The sequence below is a fragment of the Anser cygnoides genome, chromosome 6, assembly GCF_040182565.1.
Source record: "Anser cygnoides isolate HZ-2024a breed goose chromosome 6, Taihu_goose_T2T_genome, whole genome shotgun sequence".
NCBI lineage: Eukaryota > Metazoa > Chordata > Aves > Anseriformes > Anatidae > Anser > Anser cygnoides.
The window spans coordinates 40,162,780-40,180,631 of record NC_089878.1 but is presented as its reverse complement, the minus strand read 5'-3'; the positions used below and the strand labels follow the sequence as shown (position 1 = coordinate 40,180,631).

The window sequence follows — 17,852 nt, the reverse complement described above, 5'->3', positions numbered from 1 at the left end:
TCTGCCTTATAAATCAAAATCAGACTGCGTGTGAAAAATACCAATGGAAACGTTAACCCCGCCGTGTTATCCCCCTAGTTATCAAGATATGTGAAAAGGCATTAAACTTAATAGTACGACATGAATAATAGTTTTACAGGGATTAACATATCTGGAACAGTTTCCCCAAGGAATGACAACAAACAAGCTGTTCCAGAGCAGGCAGGCACGTCTCGTAGCCCCCTCGTTTATTGATTGTCACAAGTGCACAAAGCTGCGAGGTCCCACGCTTCCCTTCGCAGGAATCCCATGCCCGTGCAGGCGGTTCCCCGTGCAGCCACACATCGCCCTTTTCCTCCGCCCCAGAGCCTCTGCACCAGCAAGTGCTCTGTAACACCAGGCGACCTCTTCTAATATTAGCTCAGGCTGTCGGCTTGAAGCTCCTCGGCTCGGTGTGCGCAGCCCCGGCGGGGATTCCTTCGCTTCCTCGCTGGCGGAGCACGGCGCAGCGCAGGGCGGCCCGAAAGCCGGGGTTTTTAGCTGGGTGGCCCCGGCAGCAACTGTATCAGCAAACAAAGCATGTAAACAGCCGCCCCTCCTCGTATTAGCGCCAGGCTTGCCGATGGAAGTCAGGATGAGTAAGTGGTGTGTGTTAAAGTTTCCACATTCCTCGCATAGCTAGGTGCAGGCGAATTTTCCATGCGAGCTGCGTGCGGGAGCAGCCCCCCAGGCCCGGTGTGCTGTGCCGGGGATGTGCCCTCGCGTCCAGAGGGACGAGACAAGGCACTGCCGAGGAACGGGGCATCAGCACCGGCTTCGGTGCATCTTGCCTCCGTCTGCACGGAGGTGACTGATGAGCTGGCAGGGAGCAGATGTTTCCATCCAGCTCCCACTCGAGATCAACAAAGAGCTCGTTCAGCCGCCTCTTCTCCCCTCATACATACGCACCAGATACACCTCAGCTGGTCTATTGGGCTCACGGAGAGTGCGGGACCACGGAGCCAGGGCTGAACCTCCGCTTGCCTCTGCCCGCGAGGCTGCTGGGTCTCGGTGCGGGGATGGAGGTACAATAAAAGAGTGGAGGGGAATGAAGAAACAGGGCTCTCTGCACTCTGGAGAAAACATGAAAACACAGCTGAATTTCCCCATACTTTTAAGATTTCCTGTTCAAAATACCCGCGTTTGAATAAAAGAGGTGAACCCAGCTTGATGCCAGCAGCAAGTTCTTTACTGCTTACTCAGCATTTTCCCATTCCATCCATCCAAGGAGCCAAGGCAGTGTTGGTGGGGAAAGCAGGGACGGATGGGGACTGCAAGAAATGAGCTCTTCATCGAAAAAAAGCAGGGATGGAAATCTACATGCCCCAGCTTTTCAGCAAGGCCTTCTGAATCATTTTGCACACATTGCAAATTTCAGTTTTGCTCAGTATTCCCAAGCAGAAACCAAATCTCGAATTCTTTGGAAGCTTTATTAAAGATGAGCAATCTGACCGGCTGAAAAACGTGACACGTCAGAACAGCATGAAGAACGTTAGCGCTGCACCTCGGAAACGCCACGCTCGGGAGCCTGCCTTGCCCGCGTCACCGGGGCACCTTCCTACGGTTAAACACACCAGATAGCGGAGCTTTTCCACGTCAGGGTGTCGCAAGACTTTATTAACCGATGGCGTTTGGGCCCAGAAATGACACGGGGTGAGTTTACGGCCTGGGTGACTCACTGGGGAGCCACCGCCTCACCTTCAGGATGGCCGCGTGCACCCCGGGCCCCCCCCTCAGCCCCCTCCTCAGCCCCTCAGCCCCCTCCTCAGCTCCTCAGCCCCCTCCTCAGTCCTTCCTCAGCCCCTCATCCCTTCCTCACCCCTTCCTCATCCCTTCCTCATCCCCTCCTCAGCCCCTCCTCAAGCCCCCCCCAATCCGCCAGACCCCCCCCCCCCCAGCCCTCCCCCTCCCCTCACGGCCCCTCCCTCTCCCCTAGGGGGCGCCCCGCCCCGCCCCGGCAGCGCGCGCGGCCGGGGGGCGGAGCCTCGCCGGCGGTGGGCGGGGCTTGGCGGCGGCGAACCTATAAATAGGGGTGGGCGGCGGGGGGACAAAGCAGTCTGCGCGGGACCGGCGGGCGGGCGGCGGGGCGCCCGCGGCTCTGCCAACTCCACCTGGGCTTCCTCGGGCTACTTTTATTTTTTTTTTTTTTTTTAATTATTATTTTTGGGGGTGGGCGGGGGGCGAGGAGGGGCAGCCGGGTGTGGTTTTCCTTTTTCGTCGTGGCCGGCCGAGGGGACTAAGCGGAGATCAATGAAGGAAAGAAGAGCGAGCCAGAAGTTATCGAGCAAGGCGGTGATGGATCCCAACCAGAACGTGAAGTGCAAGATCGTGGTGGTGGGGGACAGCCAGTGCGGCAAGACCGCGCTGCTCCACGTCTTCGCCAAGGACTGCTTCCCCGAGGTACGGGGGGATGGGGTTCGGGGGGACGGGGTGCCGGGGGTTTTGGGGGGTCCCGGGGGTCGGGCTTCGGGCTGACCGCGTTGCGCTGTCTGCCCCTCGCAGAGCTACGTGCCCACCGTCTTCGAGAACTACACGGCCAGCTTCGAGATCGACACGCAGCGCATCGAGCTCAGCCTCTGGGACACCTCCGGTGAGCGCCGCGGGGACGGCAGGGCGGGGGGTGGGCTGCGGGACCCCCGGGACCCCCGCTGCTGGGGGCCGCCCCGGGGCGGGTGGCGGCCGTGTCTGGCCGGGGCTGGGGGCCGCCGGGGTGCTGGGGGACGTGCCTGAGTTTGGGGGGGGGAGAAGGAGGGCAAAGCTCCGCCGGTAGGGGCTTGGAGGGCTTGCGGAGAGGGCAGGTGGGTCAGCGGTGTGTGTCTTCCCTAGCTTGAGCGGGGAGAGCTCCCCGAAGAGATGCAGAGCTGCCCTCTGCGCCTCCACTGCCACAAAACCCTGTGTTACCTCGCAGGAGAGGGAAGAGGTGTTGGTGGATGTTAGTGGTAAATTGAGTCAGGGGATATTTGAGTCCCTTGCAGGCTCCTTGGGGTCTCCTTTTTACAAAATACGGTAATTTTTTCATGTTTTAGGGAGGTTTTAAAGTCAAGAAAGACTAGGAAGTTGGGCATCATTCCCCTCCGAAGATGCAGGGGGAACCATCCTTTTTTAGGAACCATCCTTTTTCGCATGCCAGCATCAGCAGATGCGTGCCGCGGCTCTTCCAGGCGTGCCTTCAGTGGCCATTTCAAAATCGCCGGCTCAGATGCCTCGGAGGCTGAGGTTCTTGTGTCTGTTTCAAATCGTACATTAGGCCAGAAACCCCTCTGGATCCTGCTGTAGGTCATCCCCACGGCCACAGGCTCAGCCTGGTTCGGGTGCAGCCCCGAGCTTGCCGGTGCTGGAGGGGAGCGGGGGCAACCGGCAAGTCTCCTCTGGATAAGTGAGCGCGCTGGGAGAAACGGTGGGGGTGCATGACATGGTAAACCATTAACACAGATGCGGATCAACATTAACTCCGCAGAAGGGATTGAAAAGAAAGAGCTGGAAATACTTGACAGAGTATGCAAGCCCTGTCTTCGTTAGGCAGGCTTTGTATGTGCTGTATTTGGACCCATCAGATCTGTCTAAATATGAAATCGCTTCTCTTACCAGAAACTAAGATTTTAATCCCTTTCCAAAAAGGAATTTGGGCTTTGAGTTGGTTTTCCTCTTGCTGTTCAGGAAATGATTCCAAAGTCTTGCAACACAGTTACTGGGAAAAGGCAGTCTCTGTGCCCACATTCGGTATCAGCATAGTTCTAAACTGATTTTTTTTTTCATCTCATGCCAAATAAGACTTGGAGGCTTCTTGAGTGTGTCTGGTTTGAGCTTTCATCCTGATTACTAAGCTGGCTGTAAGAAACTCTGTGGAGTAAGGCCTTATTAAAAATTAATAGCTAGCAAAGGTATTCTGGAAAATTTTATCTTTAGCTATTAAAATGCAGCGCGCGGGTTGTTTGACATGTGAAGGCCTGGAATCTGTATGTCAAAGGCTGACGACACCCTTGTAATGAAATATCCTGTAGCACTTCAAAAGATGGCAGCACCGGAACAAACACCTGCCAGCCTTTGCTTGTGCACGCCAGGCTTCCAGGCCCGTCCTGGAACTAACAGGCGGTCTGGCAGAGTCGGGAGCTTCAGGACAAGTGGCTAATTTGTCTGCAATCTGAACCTAGAGAGGAAGCGTTGGAAAGATGGGGTGCTCGGTCTAACAGTATACCCAACAGCACATCCTCTGGTTGTGGGATTCTGCAGCTGAAGGCTCTCTGCAAACAGCTCTTCCTGTCGACTGCCAGAAGAAAAACTGCCCAGAGCCCATTTACCCGATGCAAAATCACATCACCAGATAAGAGACATCGGGAGATAAGATAACGTTTTAGCATTATCTTAAATTCCTGGTAATTTAGTTCTTTACAAGTCTTTGTCCTAGTCCTCTGCTGAATTACAATAAATGTCTTAATGACTTTAAAGCAGGACAAGATCTAGTTAACTTCAAAATATGATTTGTAGCTGCCAAATGCTAATGGAGGGTAATGTCCATCGCAGCATGGGCTGGGGGAGGTAATGGCCCAAGTCATGGGGCTTTTCTGCGTTTCTTGAGGGGGGATGGTGAAAAACGGATGCTCTTTAGCAGGGCTTGATTGCAATATACTGTATGTATTTCAAGATGACTTTATCGGTATTTAATATCCGTTTTTTACTCTCCAGCTGCGTCCTAGCTGGGAGCATGCCTCAGGCTACCTCTCAAATTAGTCCATACCTTAACTTAAACACTGGTTTTCCCACTGAATGCGTTGAAAGGAACGTACAGCCACTCTGAGTGGGTTTTTTTTTGCTCATTGAGAAAATAAAAAGAAAACCCAAACTGTAGGCATTGGTTAAAAGCCTTATGTTAGAGTGAAAACAGGCCCAGCTGTCATGGTTTGGCTTTACCTATGAAATAGTCCCTTATAAAATAACACGCTTATTACTAGAGGAATCTTGAAGTGCAAAGTGTAGAGCATCGCATAGTTGAACCTTCAAAACCAGCTGTATATGTATTGGGAAGTTTGTAGTATCTTGGGCATGTCCATAGAAATTTGGGACAAAACATGCTCACAAGTAAGAGTGGAATGGGAAGGTTCATTATTCAAATATTTTCTGGTACTGTCTAGTTCTGCAAGTCATTATAAGGATTTAAATTAGCCGCAGCATTAAGGAAAACACTTGCCAACTTGAATTTCAATCGGTTTTTGGACTACCAACCCCTTTTTTTTTTTTTCAAAGCAGGAATGTCTGGTTGCAATATAACTACATCATAAATTATTCTGTTCTGTGGTAATACAGTATGGCAGTCTTGCACTCTTTGGCAGCTGTATGCACGTTTTGCTAGGTACAGTATTTGAGAGAAGTTTCTTCAGGCTAAAGCTTCATGGTGTAATCTTGTGGACACCATGAAGAATGCTTGTGTATTGAGACAGCTTTGTTCAACACGCACGTGGTTCATTTACTGAGGTTTTGCCTTCTTCCATTAAAAGTGACTACTTTGATAGGCATTTTTCTTGTACAGAAATCACGTGCTGTTCATTAGGTACACATATCTGCCTCTCCAACAACTCCTGAGTTTCTTTTGTATTGGCTGAAGAGGGAAAACTGTACTGGACACTCCGGTAGTTCTCAGCAAGGCCAGAAATACTTGTGTGCTGCTGGGGACTAGCATATAATTAAATCCAGAAGGGCCTTAGAGCTTTAAATCGAATTAGCTTTACTGTGATTTGAATGTGCACAATGTATTCAGCATCTACATAAAAATTTAATATTAAATTATAAAGTTTTTTTTTGCTGAGGTATCTTTCAGAAGGTGTCTGAAACATACAGGAGTCAAGTTCCTATTTTCCTGAGTTCTCTGGCAGTAAGCGGTATAAAGGAAATGTCAAATTTCTGCCTCTGCCTTCCAGTTCACTTACAAGTTGGCTGTGTTGAGCCATGTGATTTTCTTTCGTGACTGTGTAGCAGTAACTAGTCCTGATAGTTTTTTTTTTTTTTCCTATATAGGGGAGAAAATAGAATTGGTAACTGGACCAAAAGTCCCGCTTTCTGTTTGAGGTACAGAAATGTAAACGCACAGTGCTATGAGTGATATTTGTGTGCTTTCCCCGAAATGGCCGAGGTGTGCTGGGAAGGAAGAAGGCCGTAGCAGGGAGCCAGCTGCTTGGAGCTGCCGCTGCAGTGTTTGCTGAGCTTTTTATCTAGCTGATAATCAGCAAGCCTGAGGAACTGGGAGTGAGAAGGCTGCTGTTTGTCTGTCGTTCTTCCAGGTGACCGGAGTCCGAAGGGCAGCGGAGGGGAGCGCCCGGTGGCGATGTGCAAGTAGCCCGGTGCTGCCCAGCTCCGTGCTGCTGGCAGGACGTGGGGCTCAGCCTCCTCATCCACAGTGACAGGCATTCAGCTCTCCGGGGTCTAGCAGCTTAGGGCAGCGCTAAGTCATCCAAAAGGAAAAAAAAATAGCATGCTTTAACTTTCAATGATGTGAATAATTTTGGCATTTATTAACGTAGCAATGCTTAAGCCTAAGCTTTGGCATCTTCTGGAGACTGAAGCCAAGCACGCTGCTTGGGAGGGGTTTAATTCGCTTTAACAGCTGAACTTGTGCTGTACTTTGCATGAAGCACAGGAGTTGAAAAGTAGAGCATTCTTATTGTGTAAATTACTTTGGCTTAGATTATTTAAGCTGCCAAACAGATAAAATCGGGGATTGCAACTGGAATATACTTTCACCACAAAACAAGATGAACTACAGCATTATCAGCGATCCCTTGATAAAACTGATAAATCATTCATGTTGTCCCTGACAAAAATGTTTTACTTTGTAAGAGCAGAATCGCAAACACAAGCAGGCTTATTTTTTTCACGAATACCATAGCTGTAGCCTTGCATTCTCCTTCTGTTTTCCAGGGTTGGCATGGTTTCAAATCTGCAGACTAACTTGAAAAAGACTGAACAGCCTTGCTGGGCTGTGTTCAAGTTGTCTGTTCAGACTTGAGCCTCATTCCTGAGATTCCTCGGTTCTGAGGGTTTCTGGGTGAAATGATGAAATGCCAGATTGAATAGCCTCGCCACGGTAAGGACCGGGGCTGCTCTTTATTTGCGAAATAATAAACGTTCGGTTATTGCTGTCGAACGAGACCAGGAAGCTTCTTTTGTCGGTGCTGCCGCGCGAGGACTTTAAACGATTCCAGTTTGTTCTGCCGCACACCGCCCTGAGGAGAAAAATGTGTCAAATACTCCTCGCTTGCATCTGGACGGAAGGACTGCCTATAAAAGTACGTGTATTCTAGTTCGGCATCTTTAATACGAGAGGTTCAGAAGGAAAACCTGAAAAGAAAAGCCCTCAAAACAAACACAGCTACAGCTGACACAGTAAGAGGAATCTCTGGTCTGAAGGTGGTGACGGTGTGTATACATAAATACATGCTGATGGACATATATGGTGCGTTGTGTCCTTGGAGGCTGCTGAGTGAGAAGTTAGGTATGTGTCTACGGAATTAGTTTCTGGGTGAGGCTTTCTGAGCCTCCTTTCCAGCCGGCAGCCCTGTGGCCGAGCGCTGAGGATCCCAAAGGCGGCAGCTCGCCCTGCCCCGACTTGCCTGTGCTGGGCAGGGAGGCATGGAGGCCGCTGGCTGTGAGGCGCTGCCGCCGCGGCCTGTTTGAAGGTGCCGGGCCACAGGGGTGGCTAGCGAGGGTGCCGGCTGGTTGCCCAGGGCTAGCAGCTCGGCCCGGGGGCACTCAGGTGGTGCTGAGCTGGGTAGCGGTGCTGCAGGCAGCTGGGAAGGCCGTACCGATAGTCCTGCAAGCTGGGTTTAGCTCAGAGCGAGCGCTTTTCTGGTCAGCTCAGCTTAGATTTCCTCCTGACGTGTCGTTTACTGCCGAAGACAGCTAGCTGGTTTTTTAAAGAGTGGTTTTTGACAGCTGCCTCTTCGTTAGATTGACATCATTTATGAAGATGAGCGTTTGAATAAAATAAGTCTTGTTCAACAAATTACCTTCTGCTACCTAGTTTGGTAATGCTTCATCCCCCATGTGTTACTCTTCATTTCAAAAACAACATTCCTGGGATTCTTGACTCCTTCCTTCTAGTATAAGCTGTCCAACTGAAGTCATCTGTGATACGTTCACACCATTCCCCGCTCTGCTCTGTGCAGCAGCATGGGCTGTCTGTCAGTTAAAAACTCGAGGAATTTCTCTAATCCAGTTAATAGTCTCTGTTCAGCCTCTGAGACCTTACAATTAGTTCTAGGTAGTTTGAAAATTGGAGATATAATTGGCTGATAACCCCAAAAGTCATGCCTGCTAACTCTTGAAAGCTGCATTCTTGTTGCGTATGTTCGATGCTGGACTTTAGGTTTGTGAAAGACAAATACCTGAATAAGAATATGTGCCTTAGTGCATTTTAAGTTACAGGCATGCATTTCAAAGGCCAAGCCCTGATCCTGTTGGACAACTTAACTGTTTAAGTACCCTTCTGAATCAGAAATGCATTCTGCTCAGTAAATGAAGCTTCAGCAGAGTTAAAGGCCAAACCAAGTGGTGGCCGAGTGAATGGAACTTTCTAGAAAAAGGGGAGATTTCCCCCAAATGTTCTTCCAGGTTCAACAGATGCTAAAAAAGAGATTTCTGACTGCAGATGAAGTTGTAACTCTGCACATCATGAGAAGTCTTAAACTCATCATATCCCTTAATAGCTCTTGAAGTAAAACAGTTGTAACATGCAACATTGGACCTATTTATGTTCCTTCAGATTACCAGATTAGCTTTTGATCTCATTGATCAAAATTTGTTTTATGGGCTACACATAAATGTTTACTACAGGCGTGTATTGGCTTACAAATCAGTGCCTCTTTGTGACAGATAACTTACTCGTGTCTGTCTGCAGGGTTGGAATTCTTTCCTGGTCAAGTACTGGAACAACTGCTTTCAACCTAAGCAAGAGGTTTTTTTTCTAAAAATTACCAATATCCATGACAACTGAAGATGCTTTTTGCACTTGGAACTTCGTTCTAAATTAAAAATTCAAAGCTGATTTCAAAATTACTGATTTTTTTTTTTACATGAAAATGCAACTATGGAAAATCTCCTTTGAAGACACGCTTTAACGCTTTTTTCCCCCCTCAAAGTCAAATTCCTGCAGATTATTGCTGGAACTTAAACTTGGGCTGATGCTATTTGCTTTTTTTGGTTACTGGGGGCATCACAAGCTTTCAGTGGGAGATGAATCACTGGGGTGCCGTCCCTCTTAACTGCTTGGGAAAGCTGTTGCTTTTGTAGGTGAGAAGCAAAAGGACGGGGGAACTGAGAATCTTGTCTTTTGGGAGTACGGAGTGGTTTTGAGGAAAAGCTGGTAGCTAGGTGATATTTAAGAGCTTTGCTGAAAACCTTTCAAAACTTTCTGGATATGTTTGATTGTAGAAAGCGAAGAATATGTACTGATAATAATGTGTTTTCTTTTCCTGCAGGCTCTCCTTACTATGACAATGTCCGTCCGCTTTCTTATCCTGACTCTGATGCCGTCTTGATCTGCTTTGACATTAGTCGGCCAGAAACTCTTGACAGTGTGTTAAAAAAGGCAAGTGTTTAAGAAACATCTGAGGAGAGAACTGTTTATATGTAGCTTGTCTTTAAATCTCTGAAGAGTGGTGCTGTTTCCTATGTTAGAAGCTTCAGTTTTGTGTTTTTTTTTTCTTTTAATGGAAAGAAGACCAGACTGTGCTCTGCACTGCTAGGATTTGAAATCATTGATTTGGAAGTGATTTAATGTTAACTGAAAAAAAATAAACACACCATGTAATGGAACCCCAGGGTTGAAGTAAATTCTCATTCCTCAGCCCTTAGACACCAATTAATTGTTGAGGGTGGCATTGGGTGCAGCAAGAAACTGTCTCTCATGTCACATTCATATAAAAAACAGGACTGAGAAACTTTGCTGTGTTGTGGAGACAGTTAAAAGTGTCTGTAGAGCATTTGGACTTATGCCATGGCTTTACATAATTCCTCAGTCTTAAGCTAGAAGGAGCCAGTAACAAATGCCTCTGGGAGACACCAGAAAACCTAGCAATAGCATAGAAATGTAATTCTGCACCAAACTTCAGAATTTTTCAGAAACTCAGTGACCCAAGAATCAGAGCCTGACTTCCCCTGAGTTAAATCTCTTTGTTTAAGAGTTGAGCTCTGTGTTCACAAGGTGGTCCTGGCCCTCCCCGCCGTCACTGGGCATGACTCAAACTTTGTGGTGTCGTCTTTAAGGCGTAACGATGTGAAGTTCCTTTCGCTCTGTAGCTGGGGCCAGGGATTCTTGTTTCACTGGGGCATAAAGCAGCATGTGGTGCTCCGAATAATGTACAGAAAGTACTTCAGACTATTCTCTGCTTACTATGCCAACAAGCATCTAGAGCTGTCTTTGTTTTTTGTCACTGTTACTGTTGGTTACTGTACTGTTGCTTAATCAGGAAGAGATTTTTGTTAATATGCTTTTAAACCCAAATTATATTCTTAAATTTTAGGGATTGTATGATCTGGTCAGATTGGGCTGCAGAATTGTTGGCTTTCTTGTATTCACAAAGTTAACCATGTATGGGTTATGGGCAAGAAAACAAAATAATATGATACATGTTCTGTTTGAAGGACTTCCTCACTGGACCCTTGACAGATTTGTATATATTTGGATATAGCAAATACATAGCAACACGTACTTTGTGGTCATAGAGGCCGGGCCTCTAGCTCAGTCTTGAGGAACCACTGGATGTGGTAACACCAGCTTGCTTTGGTTCCTCTCTGTACGCAGCTGTGGCTAGGTGCTTGCTGCCTGTGAGGAGTGACAGGTCTGCAAACCTTTATTCATGCAGGCAAACAATCTCGATTACTAAGTCAGTGGACTTAGTGAGTGTAGGAGATTGTAAGTTTTTATCCTTGACTAGATAATGCTGGAACTAATGCCTTCAGAAATTAGCTTGAAGGTAAATGCAACTATTATGTAAGAGTATTTCCACATAAAATGTCATGACTTATTAAACTCCATCTTGTATCCATTGCTTCTTTGAATTTAAGCGTTCAACTATGCAAATATAACAACAACCTAATATTTTACAGTGGAAAGGTGAAATCCAGGAGTTTTGTCCAAACACCAAAATGCTTCTGGTTGGTTGCAAGTCGGATCTGCGCACGGATGTAAGCACACTAGTAGAACTTTCCAATCACAGGCAGACACCCGTGTCCTATGACCAGGTATGTGCCATCTCATTCTTTGTCCTTTGGGGTGGAGGATAAGACAGTTCTCTATCACTGTAGCCATCTTTATGAACAAATTCTCCCTCCTTGTTGACAAGTGCAGAAGGCAGATACATGGACTAAAGGAAAAGCCTACCTGTGCAGTAGATGCAGCAGAAAATCATGCAGTCCCACAAAGCATGTTTTAAGCATCATAGAGCGTAGCCTTACTGATTGTGAGGAGCCTTTTAAGTGAATTAAAAAATAAGCTTACTGCTTTTCTGTGCCTGCAGAGGCCAGAGCAGTAACTGCGAGGTGTGGCTTGTCCTGTTCATTTACTGGTGATAAAATCGTTGTCTTCACGCTTGAGTTGAATGTCATACATATGACTGAAGCATCATGACAATTACTTCATGTAATCTGACCCCTTTAAAGTCCCACTGCTTGAAATCACCTTGTAGCTCCCCGTGAAGGTGGCAGCAAATCCAGAAAGCATCTTAATCCTGGGCAGTGGTTCTCTTGTTGGGAAGTGAGAAGGTTGGAGCCAGTCATCGTGAGATAGAGACACTGAGGTGAAAAAGGGGAAAGGAACCATGCCATGGGAGAACAGGAGGCAGAGAACAGGGGGGAAACTAAGATCTAGGATAAACTTCCCCTTACTACTTGTGTATATAGTGCATTGCAGCTGAATCACAGTGGTGGTTTCAGATGTACACCCCGCAGGGTGCAAGAGTGCAAGTGTTACCTGCATAGGTAGTTCTACCTGGCCCGTGTATCCTGCACTATGAAACAGTTCTTGATGTCTTATCCAAAACCTCAGGTTTTCCAAACCAACAGCTCCTAATATGCGATTACTAATAATGCAGCCTCCTACAGCATGTTTAAAATTGAAAATGAGGAGCTGCTGTGAACTGAGTATCTTAATTAAAATACAACACGGGTTGTTTTGTTGTGATGGCTTATGCTGGTTATGGTATTTTTTTTTCTGTGCTTGGCTCAGTGAACATCTCTCCATTTCAACAGTTTTAAGTGAAACTAAAGGCCAGCTCTTGTGCCTTTCTAGAAGGGAAATAGTCTGCCACTTACGGCATACCCAAGGTCATATGTTTTAAATTTTGTTGTGGTTCTTCAATAAAATGGTCAAGTTTGACCCTTTTTCAGAGTTAGTGATTGAAAAGCTACTGACAGAGGGGTTTGCCACCTAGATTCAAAGATTCCCTTCTCTCCTGGTGTCACAACTCCTTAGGAAGGGCAAAGTCATAAACTTTTACTTACTAGCCAAAGAGAAAATTGTACATGATTCAGTGAAGCCCCTACTTGAACAAACTCGCACGATCTTGTGTGCACTTTAGGAAAGCATAGCCTGAGCTGTGGTTGTGTGTCTTGTGGTTGCCAAAGCACAGCAGTGGCCTGAAGCCACCCAGGGCTCTCCTGTGCTATTTTCAGGGAAGGATCCAGCCCTCTGGGGTGAAGATACACAACTTCTTTTTAGATTCCCTGCCTTGCTAAGTCAAGTTGGGATCAGAGCTCAGTAGGGCTTTCCTCGTTTCTCTTAGCTGCATAAGGAAGTGTTTGGAGGATAAATTCAGCTGATGCTGACACCCTGTCCCCAGTATCCTAGATAATTTCCAGTCAGCTACACCTGAGCAAACAATTTTGAGGAACTGAGATAGGTTGAGCTGAGTAGGAGTTGAGGTGTTTAACAGTGGGGAGGGTTTGGTCCAAACCAAGTCTTTTATCAGCCAATCCCACTTAAACTGATAAGAAAGCAGCTGCATCAGTGCAAGGCAAATAGTGCATAATGATGTGGGTCCAGATGGATCGGTGCCATCAGCCCGGCTGTTACAGCTGGGAGCAAAGAGGAGGGGTTGGACTGGCTCGTGTCCTGCCTGCCTCTACCTCAGGCCCATGGATACATGAGGATCATCAAGGATGTGCTTGGATGTAGTAACTGACTAGGAAGATTGTCCCTGCGAAGTAAAATTCCATTAAAACAGTTCTGCTTTTTCACACGATATTGTATTGTCTTCCTGTAGGACCCTGGGGTATTGTCATCTGCTGGCTTTGCTTGTTGTTTTTCTTGTGCTGCTAGAACAAATATCTCGGCTTTGACTTCTAACACACTTAACATTGCAAAAGAAGGGCTTGTCTAGCCACTGAAGTCCTTTCATTTTTGTCCCTTCCCTAGCTATGAGCCCAGAAACGTCCAGCTCTTCTCCCCGTAAGCTTTGTCCCCTAGCAGAAGCCTAACAAGGGTTTTTCCCTGTGTGCTGTGCTCCAGGACAGGGACGTGTCGACTAGCCTGAATAAGTCCTACCGGTACTTTCCTGTGTCGCTGCGGTTATTTGCAGGTCACTGGGCTTATCGTCTCCATTTCAAATGGTATTTATCTGTATGTGAGAGAATGCGTGAATGCAGCTTGGAACCAAAGCTCTGTTTATTTTGCAAAATTAGCTGCTGGCTGTCATACTTGAGCTTTAGCTTTGGTTTTCACAGAACATTGTGTATGGAAAACAGCGCTGAAAAGTAATTGTATGGTTTGCTTTGGCTCGCTGGAAACTTGGTATTGATTGCATGTTCTTTTTTCCCTTAGGGTGCAAATATGGCCAAACAGATTGGAGCAGCTACGTATATTGAATGCTCAGCCTTACAGTCAGAAAACAGTGTCAGAGACATTTTTCATGTTGCCACCTTGGCGTGTGTGAATAAAACAAATAAAAATGTTAAACGAAACAAATCGCAGAGGGCAACAAAGCGAATTTCACACATGCCTGGCAGGCCAGAACTTTCTACAGTGGCTACAGACTTGCGAAAGGACAAAGCAAAGAGTTGCACGGTGATGTGAAGGACCTCGATTTCGATGAGCAGGAGGAAGAGAGTGTTCGGGAGAGGTGGAGGCTCGATGAAGTATACAGCCACGTGGTATTTAATGGGTGCTTATGCCAGTGCTTTAAAGGAGACTCTTCACCTGTTGTGTGAGACTGTACTTAGGAACTGAGCGTGTAGACCAAGCAGGGAGAAGAAATAGCTCTAAATGAGGTGGCATCAGGAAATGATACATGGAAGAAAATGCCAAAAAAAAAGAACATGTGAATGTGCTGAGAGGGTGATTGGGGAAAAAAACACTGAGAAGAAGAGAGATGTCATTGACAGTGCTTGTTTCTTTTATTGATGCTCTGCTCCTGGATGCTACCACTTTGATTTCTTTAAAGTAATACTTTAATGTTTTTTTAAAGATGACATTATTAATATGCCCTCTTTAAGGAACTATCCCTGTGACCTTGTAGTTGGTTTTCCAAAGGATATGATCTAATTTTTCAGTAGCTCGTCGTCGAGATGGAGAGTATACCAAGGCCTATACGTCACCTAGAGGAAAACACTGTACGTGAGAAGTTTGGAGTTTTGCCTTCCTGAGATGGCAACGCAAGCTAAATTTTATCACTTTGGTCATGAAGACGACTGTTTGAGGTTTCCCAGTATTTTAGGTGCCCGGCTGCAGCAGAATTAAATGGATCGCATCGGGGCGTGGGGGCAAACTGCCTGCCTGTTACAGGACTCTGACTTTCCATTCCTCTTTGTGATTGTAATTTGAAGTGGAAATGATCTCAAGTTCTGGTGTACTGTATGGGTATTTCACTGTAGGTTCAGCTGTAAAATCAACTGAAAGGTGCTAAGAGCTATGATGACAAATGATCCTTAGTTTAAAAAAAAATAATAATAGTTCGTTCAGCCTTACTGCCCATCTGGGGAAGCCCTGGGACTCCTCTGCTCCTAGTAGGAGTCAAGAGCCCGGTGGTTCCCAAGATCTAGCCCTCTGTAAATGCTATGGAGAAGTGCTACTCCGTGATATGGTTCTCTGCAACTGTGTTTGTAAAAACCCAAGAATCTGCAAATGAGCCAGCAGAGCCAGATTATCTTCTGTTAGACACTCGCGTACAGTTACTTGGGGCAGCCGTGTCTCGCGGCAGACTTCATTTTCTCGAGGTGAGTGCTGTGAGGAAATGGAGTCTGAAGAACTGTGATGCCTTAAGGGGTCCCCAGTGGAAACTGGATACTATGTTTAGTCTTTAGGACTAATATATACATATCCAGACAGCAATCATTAACCGTTACATCAGTGAACTGGTTAAGTTCTTTTTTTGCTTGCTGATTACTATCGTTACGTTAAATATATCGGCCTTTAAAATTGTTTGCAACTGTTTACTGACCGACTTAACTTCATAGCTTCTCTCGAAAGGAAGATACTGTAAGCTCTAACCAGTGTGGCTATAGCTTGTTGAGAACAAGCATTTTGTTTCCAAGGATGGTGCTTCATTTTTGAAGTGTTAAAGCTGTGTTCACGTTGACTTCTGCAAAGGGTAAAGGATTACCATAATTAAAACTCAACTCTGTGTGTTCCTGGCACTTTTTTTCATCTGATAAAAGAAGAAAAAAATCCATTCCAATTATTTCCCACACAAAATGACATTCTTACCACCATAATAAGCTTTTGACTGATGCAACAGTGCGCTTAGGGCAGTATTACAAAATAGCTGGTAAGTGCTTTCTGTATTTAAATATTGTGGAAAAAAAATAAGTTATAACTGTTATAAAACAGGACATTCATTACTTTTTTAATTGTTGAAGTCACTTTGTATGTTTGGTTAATGTTTCTGCAGTATTTATTAAATTACCATTCTTTTCTTTGAATTAAAAACAAGTAATTGACTTGTAGCAGAAACGGCCTTGGTGTGGTGGTTCATTAATACTTGCGCATGTGTTGTAGACGTAATCGTACTGAGCTGCCGGCCAGCCATAGCTTGGAATTGGAATGTGATTTGAGTAGAAATCAATCTCACCGATGCTTGGAGCAGCCTTTTGGGGTTTTCTGGAGTTTGAGTAGGTAGTGTGGATTATTGGAGTTGCATTTCCCCAAAAATCAGGCAGGCAGGGGAAACTAGAGCAAGCAAACAAGTGAAGCGTGGTTTGTTTTGGCCTCCAAAGCATTAAATGTTCTTTTTAAAAGATTTCATACACTGAAGTTGTTCAAGGAACCGTTCCTGAGTGCTGTCTGAGAGTTAGCAGCAGGCACAGCCTAGTTTCTTGTTAGGATGTGGCTGCTGTGACTCTCAGAAGTGGGGTTCTAGCAAGCAGCTCTGTTAGGTATTGAGGCTCCCTTTTGGATATGAAGGATGCAGTTCTGAGTTCAGTCAGAGCAGTCCTTACTGCCTTTTGAGTTTTCTCCCTGAAACTCATAAAATTAAGGCCAGGGAGCTCTTCAGTTTCTCACTTTGGGGTCTAGCAAAGCATGCATGTTCTCTCCACGTTTCTAAAGTCACGCTAAGTCCCAGCATCTCACTAACGCCTGTAGTTGTCCTGTGCTGACCCGATCACCCTTTCCTCTCTCTGATGACAGTCTCAGCATTTTTTGTTCCCTGTTTATGCTGTAGCTGAGCAGATGATCTACTGTGCGAGAAGGCATCCCTCGCTGGTAGGACGCTGCCGGGTTGTCACTCCCTGGGGAGGTGGCCTTTCGGCAGCTCATGAATGCCTGGACGCGGCTGGGCAGCCCTCGTGGCAGCACGCGGCAGGGCCGGCGCTCGCCTTGGCAGGCTGCAGCCCTCGCCTAAAAAGCCACATCTCCCTCGAGGTCTGCGTTTGTCTCGCTCAGCCTCTCGTCTTTCCATCTGGGTATGTTTGTGTCAGTGACGTGTTCTTCATGATGGGATTTAAGGATGCTTTGTAGGTTGCTGCGGTCATGCATTAAGTCCTCTCTTCATTAAACCAAACTAATTGGCTCCTTCACCAATGACTTTGAATTTTTTGCTATAAAGGATGTTTTGCAATGCATATTTAGCCAACTGTGTGCCTCAGCACTCTGCTCAGCTTTTTGGCACCTTTGTCGGAATAACCTGAGAGCAGCATTAGGCCATGCCACCATCCCTAGCAGTGTTCTCCTCTCCCTTCTCCCCCTTTCTCCTCTCCTGTGTCCATATGCCCCCAGTTTCTCCATGACCACTCTGCCCCATGTTGCAGCTGGAGCCACCTTCGGGCGTGCTCTGGAGCAAGAGCTGGTCCCCCAGGTGCTCACTGCTCATCCTCCTGCCATCAGGCTGTGACACAGCTGGGTTCTGCTTGCATTGCTGGAGCAGAACATGCTGCATGTTCTTAAAAACTTGCCCCTCTCCCAGCTTTTGTAGATCCCGCTATTTATTTTCAGTCCTGATCTAACATTTTTGGGGTCTTGGTAAGGTGTTTTAGGACTAAGAGAAGACAGTGCTGAAGCCTCGCTAGAAACATGCCTTCTGCTGAGGATGCCAATGCCACGTTGTGCTTCTGAGAGCCATCAAAGTTTGTAACTGATTTTTCATTCCATTTAATGCCCGCAGCCTTGGTTTAGTGTCACTCCTGCTGTGGACCTAAATGCTGTGTGGTCACAGGCCAAATGGTGGGGATTAGGAGGGTGCTACAAAAGGCACTGCTAAACCAGACCTACAGAAAAGAGATCCATTTCCAGTTAAATCACTTGGATCAACAGCTGACCACCAGTTGCCCGTTACCCTTTTCAAATTCCCCTTACTCAAGTCATTTATTTTGCTCTAGATGGGTGGAAGATGGAGGTGTCCTGATTTATCTACGTT

General features: G+C 46.5%; 1 protein-coding gene across 1 annotated transcript; it reads left to right on the top strand.

Moving 5' to 3' along the window:
* Positions 1-2,122: 2,122 nt before the first annotated feature.
* RND3 (Rho family GTPase 3) lies at positions 2,123-15,952 on the top strand. The gene is made up of 5 exons (XM_066999260.1): positions 2,123-2,418; positions 2,521-2,608; positions 9,486-9,595; positions 11,116-11,250; positions 13,826-15,952. The coding sequence occupies exons 1-5, from the start codon at positions 2,269-2,271 to the stop codon at positions 14,075-14,077; spliced, it is 735 nt and encodes a 244-aa protein (XP_066855361.1). The 5' UTR covers positions 2,123-2,268; the 3' UTR covers positions 14,078-15,952.
* Positions 15,953-17,852: the final 1,900 nt, after the last annotated feature.

Coding starts and splice junctions, on each gene's coding strand:
- RND3 (XM_066999260.1), top strand. CDS start 2,269: ATGAAGGAAAGAAGAGCGAGCCAGAAGTTATCGAGCAAGGCGGTGATG. Junction 2,419..2,520: donor CCAAGGACTGCTTCCCCGAG/GTACGGGGGGAT, acceptor TGCCCCTCGCAG/AGCTACGTGCCCACCGTCTT. Junction 2,609..9,485: donor CAGCCTCTGGGACACCTCCG/GTGAGCGCCGCG, acceptor CTTTTCCTGCAG/GCTCTCCTTACTATGACAAT.